We start from the raw sequence: 25423 nt of genomic DNA, 5'->3' as shown, positions 1-25423 counted from the left end.
AGTGTATTAGAATATAGAAAGCTTGATATGAAGTTGAGGATGATATCTTTGTTTGACCAAAAGTCAAAACTCTTACTCAGTACTTGTATTCATTTTGGGGTCTTTCTTAAAAATATTCAGTTGGGACATTTTCATTTAAATTACCCACCTGATTGTGTAAACAAATATTTGGTTTATATTATTTCGTTATAATCCGGTGTCTAATTCTAAAAATGGGAGATATATCATTCATAAGGTGTGAAAAAAACTTTCAAAATATGTATCACCCAAATTTCAATGGCACATAAACTTCAATTGTAAGTGCTCTTTTCTGGTGCCCTCAAAAAAATAAATTGAAGCTTTGACTGTGTGTTGTTCAGCAGTGTGCCTGTGGAAGATTATTCTCCTTCATCCAGCTCTCATACTTGCCAGAGAATTGTTTTTTGAGGTCCTTGTCCCTTTTCCTTCATTGTTTGTAGGACCATGTAGGGCTGCAGCTCAATCTGCACTTTGGTGAGATACTTCAACTGGTACTTTGATAGCGTCATTTGTGCACCAAAATGCAGATATTCCACAGATTGATCCTGGATCCCCTTTATTTCCAGCCAAATACTTTGACCAATCAAGCTATAGTGTCCTCTCCCAATGTGAACTTTTAGGGGCTTTTTTTAAAGGATCAAGACGTTCTCTCTTTGGCCGCAGTTCTTTGAATTTGTCAGAGGAAAATACTTTTGTGTTAAAGAAATTAAGTTTTAACCTCATGGACTGTGGTGCAATGTGCACACTCGCAATCACTTGTGACATTGAATGTACAGTAATTCATCATAACGCCTTAATCCTTTAAAGAAATTTCCAGTATTCCTTGGTAGCATCATTGGTTGAAACCGTCAGCCAGAAATTGAGAGAATCTGAGTTTGAATCCTAGTCAAGGTGAAAGATTTTTACAATGTCAAATTTCTGCTTGTCAATAATGTGTACTGTTTGTTGGGAGTTACTAGCATGTTGATTCTTTGACCAAGATGTGGGCCGTGCTGGGTCCAGAATATGCAAAACTGAAACTGACTTTGGTGGTCTGCTTGTCTCCTCTCTGCTTGGTCTGTTGCGCTGGTGCCCGTAGGAGGAGTTCCTCGTGCTGGAGGGAGAGGACTCATTTGTCGGGGGCCTGCTGTCCAACCTTGCATCACTCCTCTCATCCTTTGAGGGCTCGCTCACTCCATACAACTTTGATCTCTTCATCACCATGGTCACCTCTGAGTTAGCGGCTCGCATGGAGAAAGTGATTTTCAAGTCACAGTTCAATCGAGTAAGTGCTTTATTTTAAATTAGGTCTTTTTAAATCAATTAATGTGGAGAGTTTGTTGAGTCAAACCTCTGTATAACTAACTCTTTGGGACCGGGAAAAAGTATTTCTTACCGAGAGGTCAGTTTTTTTAGAGGCTGACCAGTTTTAGTACAAATAAATGCTTACTGATCAGATGGAGAAAGGAAAATCTTGAGGAATTAACTCATTAAATATTCTCTCAATCAGAGAAACACGAAAAATTCAGTTCTAATCAGTAATATTAGAGCATTGTGACATGGTTATAATTTTGGCATATAAGTGCCACTCGATTCACCAGAAAAATATTTACTATTAATTAAGCAAGATGAAATAATAATAAATAAATTAAATTAAATGTGAAATATTTATAAATTAAATATTAAAAAATATTTAAATTAAATATAAAATATATAATAAATAAAATTAATAATAAATATATAAGTACTTTTTACTGCATCAGGCATAGAAAATGGTTGCCTAATTTCAAAGTTTGATAATATCACTGTTTTGAGACAATAGTTAGCAACTGAGTTTTAATGTTTCACTGAAAGTACTTTCTAAAAAATTCCCTTATCCCCAAGGAATTTATGGGCTAACAGTGATGCCGCCCTCCGCTAATAAATATGCACATTATATGCTAATATAATAATATCTCTCCTGATTTACTTGTAGTCTACAGGCATTCAACCTTAAGTTGTATGAAAGTCTCGTAAAAGCATATTAAGTGGTTACTCTTAATACAACTTTTGTTAATAATTATAGAACCTAAGCATCGCTTAAAAAGTTAAAATGACAATAACCTCATGGGATCTTAGAAGAGAAGATTGTCATACAGTATTGCATTAAAACTTAAATTTGTAAATTATGCTTCAGAACACAGGAACAAGGCAGCTGAAAGGCGTTTTGGCCTAGTGATGATGAATTAAAGATAACATATGTGTAGCTGCTAATTTTTTAATGTAACAATACAACTTCCTTTTTGTTAAACGCTAACATCAAAAGATCCTTTTCTTTCTGATCCAAGTATTTTTTGCAAATTCTAACCCAAAACATCAGGGTGCGTCTTATGCACCAATGCATCGTATGGACCAGGAAATATAATATCTTGGTCCTTTTTAATTATTTTTAAATGGTAGCAAATCATTATTTATTATATGCTACGCAAGAAAACATTGCCTTAATGTAAAATGATAATTTATCAAATAATTTCCTTTGAATCTCTTGGAAAATTTAATACAATCATGAAGTTTCAGAAGTCTTATAAAGGTGAGTTTAGGCCTTTACAGTGATAATCTCATTAAGGGTTATCATATAGACGGAAAACTCTAGTCTTTCATTTTTATTAAGGCTATACCAGGTAAAAAAATGCCCCCTGAATACCTCAATACTTTTTAGCTGCTTGGGAAAACGAAAAAATCTTCATAAAATATTACCATAATCATGATCCAATAAAAAACAGGTAAACTTAACTCAATAAGGAGTTGTAGCAAGCATTCAAATGGAGCCCATTCTCATGACAAGGAAAAGGCATTTTATAGTCTGCATGGAATTTAGAAAAAGGAGCCAAAAGTCAAATTGATGAAAAGAAGGCCTCTACTGTACTCTAGTTTTTCTTCTATATCTGTGGGACATTGGAGGTCATCCTGGGTATTTTTGTTCTATATGTAACCTGCTATCAAATTTCTCACATTTTCAAAGCAATGACTGCACATTATATACCAGTAGCAGTCTATCTTCTTGGTTCCGGATGCATTACAATAAAGATTAGTGATGTCTTTATTTTTAATGGGAATTAAATCATACATAATGCTTGGGTTGTTCAACAATTCCGTAGAAAAAATAGAGAAAACGATTTATTTTGGGTAGATCTTTTTTATTTTTAAAACATAATCTCCTTTTAGCTTGATACACCTTTTCTAGTGTTTCTCCAAATTTTTTAAGCCATCCATGAAATTAGAATTTTGGAAGGTCCTCAAAATATACATTTGTGTTGACGATGATCTCCTTGTTCGACATGAATGGTTTTTTGTCAATCCATTTTTTCAAGTTTAGAAATTAAAATAAAGTCACTGGGGGCCAAATCTGTGAATACGGAGAATGTCGTAGTAATTAGAACTTCAATTCTTCGATTTTCGTCATTGAAACTATGCAAGTGTGCAACCAGGCATTGTGTTGATATAAGAGAATTTTTTTCTTTGACAAATGAGGACTTTTTCCTTGATTTCTTCGCTTTTTGGTGGAATATATCATTTGGAAAAGTGTCAAACCAGCCTCCAAATAGGACCAACGATAGGATTTATTTTCGAGCAAAGATGAAGATTTTTGCAAGATGGGTGCTGCAAAGGCAGCACCCATCTTGCAAAGATTATTCCTGCACCCAAATTTTTGGGCAAAATTAAAAACACTGTGACTTGTAATATGCCTGTTGCCTCAACTGTTTCACAAACTTTGATTCGTTGATGACTCAAAACTATATCATAGATTTATTCAATCATTTAGGAGGGAGTAACTTCCACTCAATTGTCTCAAATTATTTTCATATTTTGTGGATGTGCAGGCAAATTTATACTCAATTGTGAAAGGTCGCAAACTCAGACAGAAGAAGATGTTCCATGAGCATTGCCTTAGAATAGATGTCTTTTGGTGTTAATGTTTTTAAATAGAAGAGTTGAATCACTGCAGGAAACTCATTTTTTTCTATTTTCTGAATGAACAAAAGGTTGTTGCTTCAATGGACTATGAAACTGAAATCAGGGGAGGCATATAGCTGAAATTTTAACGGCAGTCTAGTGAGAGATGGGTCATACTAAAAGCAAACATTTTCCAATGCTACAAGAGTAAACATAATCTCCTTTATTATCTTTTGGATTTTATATGGAGTTATTGAACGACTCAAGTACGTATGCATACTGCATATTTGGATTGAATGTGGCTTTTATTTGCTTGAGAATATTTATGTAATTGGAGAGAATAACTTGCATTTCATGTTATTGTATCACTGAAAAAAAATGTTTACCAAGTGTTTTCGGTTGGTATAGGTCGTCCTTTCTTTATTTATGAAAGTTTTTGAAGGCCGGGTGGAATTGTGGCATTTGTGCATTCCATGTAAGCAGTGCATGGTTGCTCTGTCTATTTAATGATTTCAAGCTTTTTGTGCGTGTTTGTGCATGAATGGCAAGAGGTGTGGAGCCAAGGAGTCCTGGTTCATGCCCCCTTGTCCTCCTCCTCCCTCTCCTCTCCTCAGCTGGGCGGCCTGCTCCTGGACCGAGAAGTGAGGGCCCTGACCTCATTCCTCACAAGCAAAATGACGGGCTCAGTGAGAGAGAAGTTCTCGCGCCTCTCCCAGATGGCCACGCTGCTCAACCTGGAGAAGGTGTCAGAAGTGAGTGACTATTGGACAGCAGTGAGCGAGATGAGGGGTGGGAGTGGAGTGCTGCCTGGAGGTACACCCCAGCCACCCCTGTCGTGGCAACTGAGTGCAGCCGAAGTAAGGAAGGTGCTGGCGTTAAGGTGCGTAGGTTGACGGGGGCACCCTCCCTCCCTTCCTCTCTGGACCCATTTCAACTGCATTCCGTTGTGCATTCTGTGACTGGCATGGTTGAGAGATCATGGGAGTTCACTATGCTAGCCGTGCCTCCTTTGTTTAAATGACTAAAGCAATATTTTATTGACAAATAGTGCACAATGAAGTCCCAATTATGAATTCTTGTATATATTCTCATTTTATAGTGGGCAGTTGATTATGGTCATTTAAATTAGACATTTGCAGTTTTGGGCTACTCTTTCATTCCTCGTCCTTCAACAGGTTTAAATCATGAAAAATATATTTATATGTATTTTTTATAATTTATGTACGTATGATTTCATGATTGTTTTATATCTCACCGCAAAAATTAAAAAAATTGTTATGATGTTAAATATTAATGTTGTGTTTACTCTTTTGAATTTGATTACTGTGAAAATCCCATAATCAGATTAAACTCATCCTCTGTAATGGTGCAAATAGTAATTCAATTCCACTTAAGAAGAAAAGTCATTTCTAAATGAACAACTGTAAATTTAAGAATTAGCTGTAAGAGGAGATGATTTCAAGACTTTTCATTAACTTTGCCTTGCAGAGGTGCAAAGATAATCTTTTAACTGATCAAAGTGATGCATTTTGTTACCATATATTATTAATTATAGCTGAACCTTGCTTAGCGAGCACCTCAGATAGCGAGTGATTTGCATAATGAGCTAAAATATTGTGCCCAAAAATAACTCGCTCAGTAAGCAAAATTTTGTGTAACAAGTGGCAAGATGAGGGGGATTCCCGGAGTGATCAAGCTGGCTGTTTAAATTTGTGTTTACTGCAAGTTCTACTGGCATTGTAGTGTCACTAGTGAGCGCTCATTTGTCTAAACTTGTGTTCTGGCATGATATTTGTGATGTTTCCTGCAAAGTTTAATAATATTTTATGAAAGGTTTTAAAAATATTCACGAAGAAAAAGCCAATAGAAGAATGTCAGAAGAGAATAAAAATAACCGTACAAATGAAAGGTGAAATCATTCAAAAGCAAGAACGAGGTGTCAGCGTAGCTGATCTGTCATGCACATTCAATTGGTTGACATCAACAATTTTCACTATCCTCAAGAACAAGGAAAAAATTTAAGGGGATAGATCCCTCAAAGGAAGTGACAAGAATATCTACACAAGGTTATGTATTCTCAACGAAGTTGAAAGGTTGCGTCTCACGTGGATAAACGAAAAGCAATTTCAGTGCGATACTATTGATGAGTGCATCATTTATGAGAATGCAAAAATGATTTTCACCAACCTCATTGATATCATGTCAGGATCATCAATGAGTAAAGAAGTATTTATGGCAAACCATGTGTGATTCATGAAGTTTATGAGAAGAACCAGCATTCACGACATTGTGAGACTAGGTGAAGCTCTGACTGGAAGTCAAAGGAGAAATTGATCGATGACTTCAAGTAGCTCATGAATGGTGAGGGTTACGTGCTTTAACACAGTTTTAATTGTGATAAGGTAGGTCTCTTCTGGAAGTTGATGCCTAAGCAAAGCTATGTGTGTAAACGTAGAAGCAGAGGGTAATGAATTGCCCAGCCTCAAGCTAATGAAAGGCCATCTCACGCTGCAATTTTACACAAATGGAAGAGGTGATTTGAAGATAAAACCCATTCTTGTTTACCATTCAGAAACTCCAGGATGAAGTGTGTGAAGTCCGGAAGAGCAGGCTAAATGTGATGTAGAGGTCGTGGGGAAGAATGGGATACTGTTGCATTGTACCATGCATACAAAGCATCACCCTAATACGGCAGTGACTATGCATGCTAGAAACTTATTTGATGATAATGCTGAGTTAAATTTTTGCATTTTGAAGTGTTGTTGATAGGAAATTCCTCTAGACTGTTGTATAGTGAAAAAGAATAAGGAATGTATCATAAACAATAAACTAATTATTTTGTTTTTTTTACAAATCAAGTTCATAATCCAGGTTGGTTCATTCTGTGATATAAGAGAAGATAAAGGTGATGCAAGATCCTAAGCAATGAAAGTGTAATTTTCTTTTAACCAACCTTGTACACAATGTATTTTTTCAGCATGAAGTATTTTGCATTAGTTAATATGGGACAAATTGTTTCACTAAACGAGTGTTTTGCTTTATGAGAGAGATCTCAGAACAATTTGTGCTCATTTCACAAGGTTCCCCTGTACTTTCTTTATTGTCCATGAGAAAAAAAACCTCTTGGCAAAGGTAATCTGCTGGCTGCATCAGATTTATTTCATTTTCCAGTTATATTAACTGTGGAAATAAATCACCACAAAATAGTTAGAAGGAACACAGCATTGCCAGGAGAGGAAATTTTTATTTAGCAATTTCAAGAGGACTGCTCCTTGACTCAAGTGAGGAGAAACAAATGCTGCCTCATGCGTGCATTTTTTGTGAAGCGTGAACTCAAGTCGTCCTTTGATATCCTTTTTTCCAACTGTTTAGGGCGCTTACAACATGATCATTATCTTCCCTCCTAATTTACATTCACAGGAATTCCAATTCCATTGCATCTGTAATTACAGATAACATAAGTTTGTGTGAATGAAAGTGGGATCGTCAAGTTATTAATTGATAAATGCTCTATTTTACAGGGTTGACTTCCGCAGTGAAGACATAAAGCGCCTGAAACTGTGATTTTTTCATCTGTCAAAGTTACCTGTGTGCATTCCTGGATTCTATAATGACTTTGCCATGTTAAATGTGGTGATTATCAGACACTTGTTTTGTTTAAGTGGTAAGGTCAAGTGATTTTACTGAGACCATTGCACAATGGCCTTACTCACTCTCTCATATAATTTATCAAGCATCAGACATGTTATGTGTGTGTGTTTCTATTCAGGTTGAATAAAGAAATAAAGCTTTCTGAAGGTTCTATCAACATAAAACTGTGAGTATCAGTTTAAATCCTTAATGGGATCAGGTGGGCTGATATTGATATTATCATTGGTTTTTCCTATATTGGATCCATATAACCATGTACCTTAGATGAAAATACACAATATTATTATCACTACTACTGAGAATGGGTTTTAATGATAATGTCACATTAGAGAAGAGACTCTTGCTTATGAAGCTGCATGAAAAAACTGACATGAAGTTGAGCTCCGTGAAAATTGAATTTTTATTGAAAATTCTGATAAGAATTTTTTATTTTACCTTATTTATTTAATTTCTGCAATTTCTGAATGTTAAATTTGTTAGTGGGGAAACTTGAAGTCAGTGATCATACATAAAAATGCCATCCCATAAGTTGAGTCTCAGTTTTTTTGTATGTATCAAAAGAAATAATAGCCCATAATCGCCATTTTAGTTGAGGCATTTTTTTGTTTGAGTTTTTCAAAATTTTCGAGTTTTTGTAAGTCCATTTTATTCAATCTTGCCTCCATGTTGATGAGGAAACATTGGACCTCATGTTTCACTTCATCATTGTGGCTGAAGCACTGTCTGGTTCCGTCAACTAAAGAAACAAGTGGTAGAGGGATTTAAAATAGAGGGATCTTCTATCTTTAAATTGAAGTTTCAATTATTGAGAGTGAGTGTTTTTGTTTCTTAAAAAATTTGGGACCTTACTTGTGGAATTACCCCTTCAAAGTGACAGCTGCAATTTGGGTTGTTAAGAAATTTTATGAGTTTTTATTATTAATATTGGTGATCTGCCGAGTAGAGTTGAATATTTTGGATTTAAAACCAATCTTCTGATTGATAACCCTTGGTTTGGGAGAATTTTTGATCAAATTTGTGAAAGTTGACTATAAAATTTTTTAGGCTGTCTAGGTCGGAGTTTTAGCTTTTTGCAGTTAAAAAATCCTCTTGTAATAGCATGCTTGTTTTTCATGACTAAATTTTTTGAATAAAACTATTTAATTCCAATCAACTTGGCTCTACCTGAATAAGTTTTCTTTTCGTTCACAGAAATGCTAGCTCCTTTAATTTTTAATATTATGGAGGCAGTGGATGAAATGAGTCCTGTTACTTTTTCCTTGTTAGAGAGTTTGCCTTTTCCCTCTTCCCTACCTATACATTCACCCCTATAAACGACTTCACCTTCCTCCTTAATTCTCGATTTAACAATTTATGGAAGTCCATTTTGCTTATTGTTTGTTCCTATGATTAAGATCACTCTAATGATTGATCTCAAAATCACTCTAATGTCACCCTTTAATTGCCATACTTTTGGCCTGATAAGAGAGGGCAGTTATTGTTGAGATGATGACAAAATAAATACTAGAGCTGTAAGTTGAAGGTAATTCTTAAAACAATGGTTACCTACTCAAGGAGTTGTAAGGCTACGTGGGAGGGCATAAATTGAAGCGTGTAGAATAAAGTACTTATTCGGGTTCGTTTTTGATAAAAATGGGTACACTAGTTTAAAAGAATAGAAAATTTCCAGCTTTCGGAAAAAGCTAATGTTCGAGGTAAATTAAGATTAGCGTTCAGGCGTAATTCTAATCGGAGTGGTGCAGCCTAGTGACTTGTTTCCCGATCTTTAGTTGATCTAGAGTGATCTTAAGTTGTAGTCATTTTTCATTGCGAATGTAGCGTTTGAAATTTCCGCTAGGATGGCCCTGTTTCTTACGTTCCCCGCTGTTGCAGATACTGTCGCTCGCATCTGCGTGAGCAGTACGCACGCCTGCCGTCACTAGATCAATGGAAGAAAAATAAAAAAAATCATAATTAAAAAGGCGATTTTTTATGCTCGAATGATTGTCGCACGAGTCTTGGCGTCAATCCGCATGAAGTGAGGGCGATAATACAAATAACCAACCCTTCTGAATTTGCCGAAATTTGGTTGCATTATGTTAATTCTGTATATCACAACGAAATGATGAATTACGATTTTTATTTTCCGCTGCAATTATTGTATTTTCGCGGTGATATTCTTATAACTAAACTAAATAATTGCTTATATCACCGATAGAACAAATTTACTATTTTAAGAAAATAAAAAAATGTTATTTCAAAATTAGAAAATTCACAGCTTCAGATAAAAATGAGAGCATGAATAACAAATTCATGTTTTGCCAGGTTAATGCCAAACAGTTCACATTGACACAATTAGAACAAACAATTTCTTAGATGCGACTTGGCGAGCTCAACTGTTTTTTATGTTTTTATTCGCTAATCGCTACTGCCCTCTGCACGCAAGAGGACAGTCAGTGTCCATGTCCGTTTGTCAAGTTAATTTGTTATTAAATTACTAAACATGAAATCTGATCCTTTATTGCTGTAATCTGTAACCGTTCACTTATATACTCGTCAGGGATACTTTATCGCATACTAATTTCAGAGGGTAAGTTGGTTTACGTTTTGTAGCGTAGGACATCTCAATTCCCCGCAGTTTTGATGGGGCTTGTATTATTGTTGTAAGAAAATGTAGCGCTCTCCACAGAGGGTACAAAATGGCATGAAAAAGGGTAATTACTTGACTGTTCAGGTAATATAAGCTTGAAAGATGGCAGGGCAGCAGATATGTCTTAAGTGGAATAGCTTTCAAACGAATATTGTGACAAGTTTCGAGAATTTATGGGAAGAAGAGGGACTGGTAGATGTGACACTGGCTAGCGATGGACAGTGTATAAGGGCCCATAAAGTGATTTTGTCAGCGTGTAGCCCATTTTTTCGTCAAGTATTTCAGGTGAGACACTCTTGACAATTCAATTGCGCATTTCATTGGAGATCGGAGAATAGATGCAATCAGTTTTTGTTATGTTTATTTCAGAGCAATCCATGCCAGCATCCAGTTATCATTCTGCAAGATGTTCATTTTTCAGAACTCGAATCTCTACTTTGTTTTGTTTACAAGGGTGAGGTAAATATTGGTCAAGAAAACTTACCAGCACTTTTGAAGGCTGCGGAAACGCTGCAAATTCGTGGATTGTCCGGTGCATCTGAACAAGTGAAAGAGAAGGTTAGTGACTTTTATACATGCACTGAGTCCATGTTTGATCAAGTGAAATTATGGACATGTCGATCTTATCGTAAGTGGATAAAACTTCGTTAAAAACTTAGTAAATTCGTCCACTAAATAGTCGGGGAGCATCTCTCCCTGGCGTTAAGTCTTTCCTTAATGAACTCCTACCACTTCCATTCGTAAGCAAACGTTTATGTTTGTAATTATTTTGAGCGATCTCCAAGTGTTGGTAAAGAGTAACTAATCATTACGGCTGGTGGCGTATTTTGTCTTGAACGAATACGTAAATCATGAAGTGCTTTGGTATGTTATGCACCCAAATGCTTAGTGTTAATCCTTATTTCAATATAATGTCATAACTCAATTTTAGCATCTCCCAGGGTCATACACATTTAATGTTTACTTTTCCAACTGTGGATTTTAGTTATCTGGTTAATTAGATGTATATTGTTAGTCCTTTCATAAACAATACTTTTGAATTAATGATTGCTCTGGAAACGTTGTAATACAAGTAGGTATGCTGTCTTAAATTACTTGAAAACCCTCAGTGATGTCAAATTTAGACCACTGGTGTAATTAACTGGAGCAATTGAGAGACTTCTAGAATGGAAGCAAATAGTTTGAAATGCAAAGAATTGGCTAAGTTCTCAAGAGAATTACTGCTACTAATTCAAATATAAATGTCCTTGTGATTTTGAGCCCATATCTATCAATAAAATATTAAATATATTTTAGTGTGTGCGGCTGGAACTTGATAGATGAATGAAACTTTAAATTTCAGAATAATTTTGATGGGTTTTTAGTCGTTGGGCTTTCTTATGGTTTGGTCTCAGATGGGGTTCTGATATTGTTATACTGGCTGCTTCATAGGATTCTGCTGTCATTTGAAAGACCATGCAGGCAGTGTCTGAGCCTCCCCTGCATGCTCTTTTGGGAACACGAGGTTTTCTGTTTGTTTCCCCACACCCTAATCATGCTGGCTTTCTGTAAAAAATTCTTGGTGAAAGTGAACACAGTGTGTGAAAGCGACCACAATGCAACATATTCCCTCAGGTCCTCGTAGGTGATTGTTTTGATGACTATTCTTATTTTTGTCAGTGATTATCATTTACTGTTTTCCAAGAAAGCAACTGAATTTCGGTTTTCGCTATGCTAATTTGTGCATGGGAGATTTATTGTGTACCTTTATGTATTCCTTGTTTAGGATGACAGTGATTTATCCCCATATTTGACTCAGTGAAATACTTCCAGCTGATATGAGTTTATATTTATTGATACCAGTTCTGTGATTTATTATTGCATTCATCAATGGGTTCACCCATTGTGGAAGCGTGAAATTTGTGGATTTGCATTTTAGCACAGAACACCAGAAAATGTGAGGGAATATAGGAAAAAGCATTGTAACTCTATTGGGGCATTACTCTAGGTTCCTTGTCTTTATCCTCGCTGACAAAGCACGCATTTGTCTGATTTTTCACGTGTCAAGACTGATTCTACATTTTGTTGTTGTATTTTCCCGTTCTTGCCAAAATCTAAGGAAATCTAAGGAAAATACTTGTTAGGGCTAGTTTCTGTGTAATCAGAAATCTACAAATTGTGCTTCATTGGGGGGGTATGCCATTATAAATACAATAATTATGTGTGTAGTTGGGAATATTTTGTAATTCCCTTTATTTAATCATAATCTATCATTTTTTCTCGCCCATTCATTCCTCCGGTGAAAGTATTGCAGAAGGATCTTCTTGTGAAGTTATTTGTTGGATTTGAATAGATGAACTCATAACCTATGTATTACGGACTTAAAAATATGTGCAGTGTTAGTTATTGTACAGGGAGATATTCTGCCTACCTAAATGTGGAGTTTTAAATGCCACTTCTAGCTTAAGGTTTACACGTGTTTGATGTTTCAGTTGGTTGGCTTGGGTTTCTGTGAATTGAGTGAACATAAGTGTAAAATTACTCCAGTTATTTCTTAACTAAATACTAAATGCTGTTGATGGTAAGAATTCACTCGTACTATGGGTTAGGTTTCAGCAAATGTGGTCAGATTAACCATAAAAATTTTACGTAGCATTTTGGAAAATTATACAGAGTAAATATCTACTATTTATGTCAATGAAAATTAAGAATGAAAAATGTTGCACTTTTCCACTAAATAAAAGATTTGTCACAATTAAATGTCTGTGGGTCACTGAGTCATCATTATGTAGCTGGCCTTCTGTCTTGCATCTGATAATAAGTCAGTGCCAAAATATACATTATAATGCCTTTTGTTTTGTGGAAAATATCAGCATTGTTATTTCTCCATCATAAGTTCCTTCCATCAATTAAAGACAGGAGCTCTGGCCCTTAACAGTTAGATGCCATGTAGTAATGGTATTTGTTAGTCGTACATAAAATAACATACTTATGGTCCAGCAAACTTGGAAGAGTCAGTGAATATGAAAATCAGAATTAAGTAGTGACTGTTACTAATATCAATTGCTCAAATCACCTAATAAGCAGGAGCAATGAAAAACAAATGTCATCATTTAAATTAGAAATGAGTGTCTTTTCAGTGTTAAATGTTTTCAAAGGATTCTATCATGTAACTGCTGCGCCTAGGGGTTTTCAGATGTGAAATATATATTCTATGAATGATAAGTTTATGATGAGGTAAGTAACATCTGTATGAGATAAAGTAGAGTTATTAAGTTTGTTTAGTAGTGCCTTCATTAAAAAAGTGAATGTCTTTGCGGAATGGCATGCATAGAATTTTTTGTATTTTATATTGCGAGACAAATATATGAATACTATTCTCCTCTAGTAGAGCTTATCTTTTATAGAGCACGATGGAAAGGCAAAATTATATATTGATGAGTTGTGGCCACTTTTCTGCTCCCATTTGGTTTATTGGTAGGCATTCCATTGTCCTTACATCATCATACCATCATTTGTACAATGGCAGTTCACTCGGCATTTGTGCCAATGTATAGCACTAGAGAACTATCGCACCTGTTGTCCTAGTGCAGTAGTTCCCATTTTTCAGTTGTTTCACACACACAATTTGCTCTTTGTGCTCTGACGTATTGGCCATGTTAAGCTATCAAAGCATCTTCTTAGCTGTTTCCCTCGGCTGACTTGAGGTGCAGTTGTGTCGGCTGGGAAGTGCATGGGAGAGTGTTAAGCAGTGACTTCCTTGAGGTTACATGCTTGACATGCTAAGTTTGTCAGCATAGTCTTCTTTGGCTGTATCACAGAGTAAGCCTGGTTCCACCAAATCATTAATACGGTATCGTCCATCCTATGCGACGTTAATTGTTAGTTAATATCTCTCTTCCACTTGCTGATGTTTGCTAGAGGTGAAACAAATTGAAATGAGCAGAGGTTTGGTTGGGCAGCTTTGCCCTATCCACAGCGTGAGCGTCATCACCAAACGGTCCCGAGACCACATCCATGTTATATCTTGTTCTGCCTTATGCTGCTCTTTGGTAGGTGATGGTTTCTGGGTTAAAAGTGTATTCATGTGTCATTGAACACAATGGATTAAATCACAGAATGCTCTGTTGTGAGCAAATGGTGCAACAGGATGTACCAATGACCCATTCACTCATAAAAAAAAATGTAACTTTCTCAGATTTTATGTTGAAATTGATTATTTTCTGTTTATCACTAACAGTTGTTTTAGTTCACTTCTCATGTATGGTGCAAGAGCCCCAGCTTAAGGAGAGTTTGTCAACATTAGTTGCATGCCTCATTTTATAATTCAATCAACCAACCACATCCACTCCTGTCTTGAGCGATATTACATATATATTGCATATCTCCTGTAATATCCTCTCCCCTTCAGTCACTCTCCTCCTTAACATTCTTATTATTATGTTGGTGGCTCTTTCAAACTACATTCATTCTTCCTTTATAATTTTCCTACCTCAGAAAACATCAAATTTTCATAATCATTTAATCTTTTGATTATTTCAAGACTCCTGGCTGTTGCCAGGTTCTCTGAAAGAGAGAGGGCTGCAGCACCAATTTTATATCCGAATTAGAAGCAAGGAGTTATCATCAACCAGAAATGTCAATCAATATTGGGTAAAATCTGTTCCATTGAAGAATTGCCTGCCATGCAGTGATTTATTATACCTTCTTTATGTGGATTGCAACAGAGGCAAAAACACTTGCCACTTTCCTATCATTTAAGTTTTAATCACCAACAATGTCTATCATGTCATACCTGAATATGTATCATATGCCAAAATGAATTGTTTTTAAACTAGTATCATAATCAGAAGATATTATTGGAGAAAAATAATCATCCTCAGTAGTTATTTAATGGTAATGTTGCTGATTTTAAACTTAGATTTATGCATCAATTTTATTTTGGTCTCAATTTGGGAAAAGAGTGGTGGTTACTGTCCTTAATTAGCAATTTTGAATGTCACAAATATTAATATTGTGTCTAATTTTGTAGCTAAGACCCTTTGTGAGAAGTTAGATGTGATTTCCTTTAATATTCATCCCGATACTCTATAGAGCTCTAAATCTCCCTTACAGCTGACATTGATAATGACTGTGAGCATGCTTGGCCTTTTAATCATCTGGACTGCTGCCCTTTCATCCTCATGAAAACTCTCAGCACCACAAATTAATTAATCGAAAGAAATTCCAAAAGAAAGTCAGTTTGGTGACCTCCAGTCAATCCATAAATTGCAATGGGTAAATGAGTTGTTTGGAATGCCATAGGGTTGGAATCAGCACAATAACCTCCAGTCTTGCCCCTTCAAAATCCAACTTAGCAGTCAATTGATGAGGAAGCATTTGGAAAAATTGGCAGCATTGATTTTGGCCAAAGCAATATAATATGAATGAAATAAGTTCTCAAAAACATATGTAAAGATATAAATATGCATGAATTGTTATTATATCATTATGTGTTTGTCATTTTCGGGTGTATAAAGGCAGGTTTTGGATAGGAGCAGATGACATGGCAACATTTCTTAGCGTTTTCTAGTGAGACAACCTTGCACCTCCCACACTACAACAAAACTGTTGACTTTCCCTTAAATGGAGACCTGTTCCTTTATTGGGATGCCAAATAACCCTGATCTGATGAAATCTTCCTTCCACGTTTTCTTTGCTGCTAAAGTAGCTCTGTAGGGATATTAAATATTCTCTAAACCTTATTTGATTTCAGTTACCTTAATGCCATTTCTATTTCGCTGTAAATATGAAAAATATAGCAAACCTTGAAAAGCCACATTGTGTCTACTCTTGTTGTAAAAATTATAATTGGCATGAGGCTTAGTCAAATGTGTTCTTAAATGTCCTCACAATGAGCGGGAGTTGAACATGTAACACATTCTCCACACTTGGAAAGAACTGGCTCCATCCATGCTACTGAGACTAGCATCAGTCTAGTCCTGGGAATCTAGGAGTTTGTTGTTTGGCAGTAATCTTGATTCCTTCCTTCCTTTCCTTCTCATCTCTAAAATATGGTTTATCAGGAGTTGTGGTAAGTGATCCATCTTAAAAACATATTTGCTGGTAGCACTTGCATCTATTTACTGCATTCCAGTTAAATGATTGGAAGTTGTATGATTTGTGCAAGTTCATCAAACCAATATCACTAAAAAATCCATAGAAATGCACTATACAGTTTCAGACTTCTCTTATTGGAAGTATTTGATATCCATATTAAAAGATTTTGTACTTTTCCACAGACTTCATTATGAGATAAAATGTGTTTCACTGACTTGCGGCATCTTCAGGTACAAATTTCATTTACATACAGCACTGGAATATATACGCTTAGGATGGAGGTGGCTACGGTTGGGGGGTAGGGTTAGGAAGGAATAAGGGTTATTTGGGCTAGGGAAAGGAAAGAACTATTAGTTCCATGGCTATGATATGGCATGGGGTGGGGTGGAGGGGCATGGGAAGGGTGAATAAGTGCGTTAAAGGGTTGGTTTTATTTTTCCACTCAAGGTTAGTTTCTCGGAAAGTAGTAGGGAGGTTTGTGTGTACAATTGCTTGTTACAAAGGTTTTTTCGTGGTCTGCCAAGTGCCTTCTTATCTCAATTTGATTAAGAACGTCCATTTTAGTCTTTTAAGGGTGGTAATGCAATATTTCAGGGACAAAATTGCTATTTTGGTTGAATTCTATGCAGTGTCCTGCAAAGAAGTGATTGGAGTTTTGATTTATGTAACATATAGTGTGTTCTTTTGCTCATGTCTTCGAATTTCTTCCTGTCTGATGTTGCAGCTATCACATTTGAGTTTATAAAGGCCTGATTTGAGAAGTATATCCTGTTTGTCTTTACCATTAGCATAGAGTTTGGAGAGGCTAAAGGGTGGGTAAAAGGCTGCTTTGGGTGAAATAGGGAAGGTGAATGGAGATCTTCCCTGGAGATGTCTACCTGAAATGGAATTGAGCACCCATTTTTGGTTGCTATATTCATAATTGCCCTAAGTTCGTCATTGAAATATTTGGGGAAAGAGAGGTGTGTAGGAGGGTGTGTGGGTCATCAAGTGGATGGCTGCCTGTTTGTGAGAAAAATGGTGGGCAGAATCAATGGAATTTATGTGATCCATATAGGTTGATTTTTTGTGAATTGAGAACTTTTGTCTCTTTTTCCATATGGTTATTGATGAATCAAAGAAGTTAGTTGAGCCACTGACGTTATTTTCCGTAGAGAAGAAAATATTTGGATGGAGTGTGTTGAGGTTATTGAGGAAGGAGTCTAAATAGTGGTTTGTTCCTGTCCACAGGATAACAATGTCATCAGCATAACAGAACCATTGCATCACATTTTTCTTAAGTTGATTGCCGGTATTGAAAAGATATGCTTCCAGTGAATTAAGGAAGAGTTCAGCTAAGAGGGAGGAAAGTGGGGAAGCCATAGTCAATCTGCTTGGTTGTACAAAATGTGATGGACGCTGAAATAAATTTGACTAACTGCCATTTTGAAATTTAACTTAATATTCTGAGACTGCACATGCTTTAAACCTAAATACGGAATTAAAAACTCAAGCTTTACGAAAAACTAAAATAAGTTGATGTTCCAGGAAAAGCAAGACTAGTTTCATTTGATATAAATAACCTATTTCACTTGTGTGCCAAGATCTTAAGTCTTCCTCAGAGCTCAAGATATACTCAATGACTCCACCATTCATCCAAACATTCCAAACTAATTTTTATCTCCCTCATTACAATGGCAGTTAATCAAAATTGTGTCAGAAATTAGGTGCACATTTTTGGAAGTTTCAGTTAGCTTCTAAATAATATTCCTGTGATTAGGGGTACCTTAATCTACTGAAAGTGCGTGGCCAACAGAATCCATCCATAATGAATAACTGATCGTGGCACTTTTCCACTTGATAAAATTTTATTTAACGACCAGGTTTTGATGTATAACATCATATTCATTATTTTCAACTTATACCACATCATGCCTGAAGCTACTCTATTTTTTAGAATCCATCCAATTGAGAACAAAACATTTGATGCATATTTTTAAACACTCAAAAATTTTTGAAGCAATAACCCATGCATTCAAAAAACTATGGAATGTACTAAGACAGTAACTTTGAATGGATTCATCCACTAATATGCATAAAAATATAACAATTTCAAAATGCAAAAATCATTCTCCTTCCCCAGGATACATCCTCATGATTGTGAATGGTTTTTACCCGTGAAAAGTGTTGAATTTTAAAAATCAATTATGTGAAGAAATGAAATTTTAAATTCATTTCCATTTTTATATTATCTTGCTAAGAATTAAATGGTTTTGGTCCCATGCAAAAAATGGTAATGTACACTGTTGTTTGTTTTAGGCAAATTTTAATTATTACACTTAGGTGTTTCATTACACCGAGTGTTTTATGGGTACCTTTCAGATGTTAATGATGGTGAGTATCCATGTCAAGCACCAAATGACCTTATCGACAAGCCTCTTGCTGGCAACAGTCTTAGTTGTGAAAATATGGGGAAAGTGTTCTTAACTCTTTTTGGACATTCTAGTTATAGCCATCCTGAATTTTGAGGGCCTCTAAGAAGTAAAATTTTTGGCCATTTCTTATACCACAATGGTGCGGATCTGATCTCACTGATGAAGCATGGCATATTCCTTTTGACATGGATTACTGCTAAGTTAAAATTGCACTTGTTACTAGTGTTATAGCACATGTGTATGGTTTTATAAGTCATTGCGAGAGAATTGCAGTCAAAAGATTGCTCTAAAAATGAGATCTTCCTTCATGTTACTCTTGTGTGTGGCTTTCCAATCAGGAGTGACCCAGAAAAGAGCCAAATTAGTTGCAAAAGCAGTAATATTTCTATGGTTGCATGCTGAGTGCTTTAGCAAAACAGGCAACTGAGGCATCTTCTTAGATTGTGATTTTCCAGGTGCTTAAACTTTCAAGATGTTCTGATGAATTGTCATACATACACTCATGAATTAACCAGTAGTTGTGCACATTGAAACCCAGTTAACGATATTAAGGTCAATGTCTCATTGCAAAAGGTGCTTCTCTTTGATACATGTATGGAAACAGCTAGAGATGCTACAAAAGTAACTTGAGCTGAGTCACTTGTTGTTGTATACACAAATGTGAGAGTATTAGTGCCAGAATCTTTCACCTAGACCAGGATCACAAATGGAACTAGGCTAGGTTTTAATGAGGTGCATGCAGCCCTTAACTATTGCTTATAATAACCATTCATGATATCTGTCACCTGAGGCTCCAAAGAGGACTTCCAAATTGATTCGAGTCTTGGGGTTTCAAAAATGGATGAATGTGACTCGATAGGTTAGTGGGGTATTGCTTATACAAATGGATGGGAGCATCTCTCCAAAACTATGATTTTGAAATATCTAATACTCAGACCAAATGCCATTGAGGTTCATCAAAGTTTCATCATTTCAAATCAATGTTTGTATGCAAAACTTGTAATGGTATGAAACTTCTCATAGGCTGTGTGTAATTTCCAATAAGGTGGTAATTTCCTTGAAGGTGATTGAGCTTTAGTTTACTTTTGCAACTTTATATCTATCCATACAGTGGAGCTATCAGAACCAAAAACCAAAGCTAAGAATTGAACCAGCCCTGGAATCAGTAAAAAGTGTAACAAACTCATTACTCGTGATGGAAAGTATGGAGGGCTAGGGAAGGAAACAGTTTAGTGTTTATGTTTTGCAGAAGTATTTGGGAAGTCCATTGCGTAGTTAATTGCTTTCAGGTGTTTTTCAAAACCCATGTTTGAGTTGTAGGGTGACTACAGTAATTATTATTCAAACTACATTCTTTGAAAGAGCTTAGATATCTTTGGGTAATCTATGTAAAATTTTGTGAAACATTAAATGCTCACGGCACAATATCAGCTTTTGATTGCTGCATATTTGTATCCTGACAAACGTAATGTTTGAATACCTGCAATCTGTAATTGTACCTGGGAACCATAATTTCTGTATTTCACATTTACTGCTTACTGCAATTGCATCACTAATTTCATAACTAGTTCCTAGTATGATGAAACTTCAGTTTGCTCACTGTTCTCTATCTTCTCGGGCCATTTCTTTCATTCACTCTTCAATATACAATTGTTATCACAGGGCTTTTGTGATTTCTATGAGTGATGAGATTGTATTTCGTTCTAAGCAGTGCTTTCATCATAATTCTTTCTGTTCCCAAATTTTAATGGATAAAGTCTTCACATCACTGTTACTCCATTGATAAATTATTTAACTTTGTTGTCTTATGGCAACATTTTTCTTGATTCATCTCTCTTTTGAGTACCTTTTATATTTATCACTAACAATTCTTTTACTTTTATTGAAGAATTCAATTTATTTCCATTCCTCAGGGGTAAGTTTTTAACATATGTGGACATTTAACTTTAGAATCTTTTTCGTCAGAATCTGCCCATCATGATGTTATATGTTTTTGTGTATCCCTTGCGTCGTTACTTGATGGCTGTAGAAATGAATGTGTATGATTTCACAATTTGGTGGATATGGAAATTAGAAGTGGTATTGGGAAATAAGCCATCTTGGTACATGCAAATCTAGTTTTTAAGGTCACTTGTGTCACAGAAGGCCTATTTATATTGATGGCTGTTTCCTGAATACCTGTAAATCATGGGTAATTAATTTTGAATTTCCAATAATATTTTGCGTCCTGTGTCAGGTACTTATTATTTATAGATTGCTTTCTCTGTTCGAATGTGCCACAGGCATAATTAGGAATTTGTTTGAGGAAGATGATAATGGAATAAGCATTGTTAATTTCTGTGCTGCACTTAGAATGTGTAAAACTGGCAGAATATTTCTTTTGCTCTAGTATTACACTTTGGATAAACCATTTTGAACTTTTTTTTATCCGTCATCTCAGTATATCAATTTTTCACTTTGAACTGTCTAATTCTGAGGTATTTATGAGTTTCTGGGAACACTTCTGCGGAACGTTTTTGAAAACACATTTCCACTTGGGATTTCATCAACATAGAATATTGAATATTTCACTGCCATAACAGTTGACCTCTTCAGGTGAACTGAAGTTCATTTGCTCTTATTACATAGGCTCAAGTCTAAGTTGGCCTCATTGGTCGGGTCGTATTCCCCATCAAGTGTTCACTACTATTCATGTTTTATTTCTTTGCTAATCGTTAGTCTCATTTCCAGTTGTTGGAAAAAGGGCAGCTATCATCCCGGCTGAAGGTCGCTAGATTCATAATAATATTAGTCTCCATGTCAGCCTACATGAGTAAGAATAAGAAAAATGGCACTTCACCTAAGCTAATTGTGGTACTAGTGAAACTTGTGTTTTCATAAACGTTATGTGTGTTTGTGTGGATGTTCAATTCCAGAACATAAATGCCAAAGTGTGTTTGAGTTGTTCTCTCTCTAATGTTCTCTCCCTTGTTTTTGTGCATCTGCAGATGGCAATCCCGAGGAAGGCCTCTTGCCCCGAGGGCCCGGAGACCCCCCTGCTGCATCCTCCGGCCAAGCGCCATAGGGGGTGCAGCACCACACCCCCACACACCACCACCACCACCAACACCACTCCCCCACAGCAGCAGCACCAACATCCCCCCCTGGATGAGACACCACCATGCCCGGCGACAACACCCCCGCTGGCGCTCACGGCCAAGACAATGACTGCCGAAGGCGTGTCACAGGGGGAGGGTCCCCAGACGCAGATGGCACCCTGCTGCGGGGAGTTGATGGCAGCACAGAGCACGGTGGAGATGTTGGAGGAGGAGGGGGGTCTGTTGGCGCAGGACGAGGCCATTGGCGAGGGTTTGCTGGACGAGGGGGCGGAAGGCAGGGGGGTTGGGCTGGGGGGGGAGGAGGATGAAGAGGAGGAGGTGGGGGTGGAGGCGATGCTGGGCATGGGGGACGAGGAGGAGGACGACGACGAGGATCGTCCCCTGGCTCACCTCTCACTCAAGATGGAGCCGCCAGAGTTTGATTACCCATGTGATTCAAACAGTCTCCCATTGGCGCTCACACTCACGCTGCCCAACTCGACCGAGGAAGTGAACCTCCCGTCGGTTATGTCCAAATCGAGAAGGGTCTCGGATTGCCATGGCGACACAACTCTAATCAAGGGTGAGTTTTAATTCTTTAGGCAGAGGGCATTGTCTCTCCGTCATAAAACACATGACAGCATCACAATGATGGTGCTTGAGGAGGGTGCGACACCTCTACTTCTCCTTCATTCAACTTTAGCTCTGGTGGTAAATGATCATTGATGAAATTCCTTTTTTGTTCCTGTTTAGTGATTACCTGTGGTCACAGTGTTCCATGAAAAGCATGTTGAAGGTCAGGGCAAAAATGAGGTGTGTCTTGGGTACTGTGCATTCATTCCATGAGTTTCGTGACCAACTTTTTTGTGTGAATTTTTTGGGAATAAATCATTTGTTTATGACTAGCTGCATAGAAATTTCTTTGATTGTCCAATATGGCCTAAGATTCTCTTCAGCAAATGTTTGTGAAATGAGTTAAGTTTTTTTTATCGCAAAGAAGCTTGCCATTTCGAAACAAGTATGCTCTAGTCTCTTGGCAATGCTACATTGTCTTGGCAGCACTTCTTTATACATATGGCGTTATTTCTGTGACAGGAGCCATATAAAGTGAAAATTTTCCATTTAACAGGGAGTCAAGCAGCAGCAGTCTTTGTGTATCTCCTCCTTACCAATGTACTTAGGTCACAAGTATTTGTTGGAATTATTTCATATGTTGTGTAGATAACAATAATGAAATGTTTACTAGGCTGTAGAAACCAGCACGTTGAAACTGTTGAGTGAATTAATTTGAATTTAAATTAATTCTTTATTTTTTAATCAACTGGAAATTCAGTAATATTTAACCATTGGCGAAAAATTTGTCACCCCTGGTCCCCTCTCATTTAGAATAATTTTACATTGAAAGTTCATCTAGTAAAGCTACCATCTGCACACAGAGTCAACTGAATTTGAATTTGTGATGAATCCACATGGGATTTATTTATATTTATTGGGAGTGCCAATTTCATTGCTCATTTATAAGACATTACAGATGAAACAGGAGACTCTCTCGATATTATCCATGCGCCAATGGATATGTGATGGAGCATAGTTAACTGAAATGTACAGAAAATATGATTGTGGTGTAAATGAATATTTTAATGTATGGAGACTATTATTTCATTGTGTGTGATGAAGTCACATTTTTTAGCGATGGAAAATACATTTTTTTTCTTTTTTTAGCCATTTTTATGAAAGGGTGGAATTTACAAGAGCGCAGAACTGTCATCAAGTGAATAGTAGGACTTATTTTCCTCAGAAAGCTTAACCAATCTCACGGCCAGGAAAGAAAGAAATTCCTTGGTGAATTTTAAAAAAGGACTGCTGATACGGATTCATTTTTGTCATATGATATTCCGAGTATAGTAATGCCATGTTGATGGTTTATCACGTATTTGTCACGTAGTAATACCGTTTAATTGTTCACTTCAAAGGAAATTATGGAATTCTCAGGGCTAATGAATGACTGCGAGGGAAACAATAATGGGAAAGTGTGGTTGGAACAAACATGTTTAAATGAAAACATGAAATTCTGTTGACATCTTTAGATTTTGAGAAATTTATAACTTTTAATAAAACTGAGTTATTTCAAACTTGTATTTTTTACCAAAGTATATTTGAGGTTTCAAAGCATTTAATTATATTCTTTAAGATTGTAATTTTATCTCAAACTTTTGAGGAGCTGGGAAAAGGCCGCACAGATATTCCACAGAACATGGATAATGGAGAGTTCACTCTAGTTTGTTTTGTGGATGTAAAGTTTAGGTCTTAGTTGAACTTGATACCTGTGTTTGACTCAAGGAGATCATGTCATACTACATCAAAATCTTGTAGTAGAGGTAGCATTTGACCTAGGTGGCCAATAGCTGAAGATGAATATTGTCAAGTGTTATACAGAACTTTATTAGTACACTATTGGAAATTTGGTTTAGACCAACTTTTTGATTTTTACGCTTGGAAATTGTTGTATTGTAGGAAGCATTTGTGGATGACTCCGTTAAAAGTTACTGTTGTGGCATCTCCACCAGTTTATTTGAATTTTTCAAAGGTGAAGAACACCCTAGTGGTTAAAAGTGGGCTTTAACCTCGTCGACTATGACACAATGCACTCAACTATGAATACATTGTAGAAAGGAACTACAGTGGAACCTCATAATACGAGCATAATCCATTCTGCTATCTATCTTGTGAAGCTAAATACTTGTTTAGTGAAACAACTTTTTGCATTAAATTAATGCAAAATATGATAATGCATTCCATGCCAAAAAAATAAATTATCTACAATGTTTATTCAAAGAAAATTATGTTTACATTGTTTAGAATTGTGGATCACTTTCTCTTTTCTTCTATGGCGGAATGAAGCAGCTGGGAATGCGAACTCAATTCGTAAAAGCAAAAAAGAATCAAAGTAAACTTTTAGTTACTTACGCATCTCATTTAGCTTGCTGTTTTGGGCTTAACACTTCTTAAAGGCTCATGAAGTTTCTAAATAATAAACAAGCAGGGGTTTGTTTTACATATCACTGCTCTATTGTGTGTAAAATAGCAGCATGAGACGGGCTTTCATCACCTTTTAGTCAGGCAATAGGGTCTCTTCTACTGTTATGTGCACAAATATAGGTTTGCTTCAGCATCTTCTTCCAGAAGAGGACCATTGTGTCACAATTAAAAACATATTGTGGTGAGTAGTCCTCAGGATCTATGAGCTTATTGAAGTAATAATGAAGTTCTCTGCTGCCTTTGACTCAGAGCTTGCTGGTTCACCATGCCTCACATTGATGTGGATGACAGTTCTTCTCGTTAACTTCTAAAATCATGCACGGTTCCCCTGAAATATTTGCTCGGCCATTAATGATCCTGACGTCTTCGTAATGAGGTCGTCAAAAATCACTTTCCCCTTGAATTATATTCTTGTAATGGTGTCACATTGCAATTGCTTTTTGCTTATTCATATGAAAAGCAACTTTTCAACATTGTTCAGAGTGCATAACCGTTGAATAGGTACTCTTGTCACTCTGTTTGAAGCATATATCCTTCTACTAGATCAGCCAGCCTCACACCTTGTTCCCAATTTTCAATGCTTTAATTTCTCATTTCAACTGTCA

General features: G+C 36.4%; 2 protein-coding genes across 2 annotated transcripts in view; both read left to right on the top strand.

Annotated features, from left to right (window-relative positions):
- Positions 1-7817, top strand: part of Cog4 (conserved oligomeric Golgi complex subunit 4) — a 42169-nt gene extending 34352 nt beyond the window's left edge. Inside the window, exons 11-13 of the mRNA XM_071592415.1 lie at positions 1097-1282; positions 4545-4810; positions 7452-7817. Of these exons, the coding sequence (XP_071448516.1) occupies positions 1097-1282; positions 4545-4810; positions 7452-7494 (495 nt within the window). The 3' untranslated portion in view covers positions 7495-7817. The remainder of the gene's footprint in view (positions 1-1096; positions 1283-4544; positions 4811-7451) is intronic.
- A 2202-nt stretch (positions 7818-10019) lies between these two features.
- LOC139693531 (broad-complex core protein isoforms 1/2/3/4/5-like) lies at positions 10020-22108 on the top strand. Its single transcript, XM_071591726.1, has 4 exons — positions 10020-10495; positions 10580-10768; positions 21690-22050; positions 22104-22108. Exons 1-4 carry the CDS (start codon positions 10313-10315, stop codon positions 22106-22108), a joined length of 738 nt encoding a protein of 245 aa, XP_071447827.1. The 5' UTR covers positions 10020-10312.
- The last annotated feature ends 3315 nt before the right edge of the window (positions 22109-25423 follow it).

This window comes from Hetaerina americana, unplaced genomic scaffold (assembly GCF_022747635.1).
Source record: "Hetaerina americana unplaced genomic scaffold, ioHetAmer1.1.p SCAF_5, whole genome shotgun sequence".
In the NCBI taxonomy this organism is placed as follows: Eukaryota; Metazoa; Arthropoda; class Insecta; order Odonata; family Calopterygidae; genus Hetaerina; species Hetaerina americana.
Note: the sequence above shows the minus strand (reverse complement) of the source record. Positions and strands in the feature narration are given on the sequence as shown.

What these genes read in the sequence shown, in the direction of transcription:
- LOC139693531 (XM_071591726.1), top strand. Translation starts at nt 10,313, where the DNA reads ATGGCAGGGCAGCAGATATGTCTTAAGTGGAATAGCTTTCAAACGAAT. An exon ending in TTTTTCGTCAAGTATTTCAG is followed by an intron (nt 10,496 to 10,579) that starts GTGAGACACTCT and finishes TGTTTATTTCAG; the next exon opens with AGCAATCCATGCCAGCATCC. An exon ending in CTGAACAAGTGAAAGAGAAG is followed by an intron (nt 10,769 to 21,689) that starts GTTAGTGACTTT and finishes GTGCATCTGCAG; the next exon opens with ATGGCAATCCCGAGGAAGGC.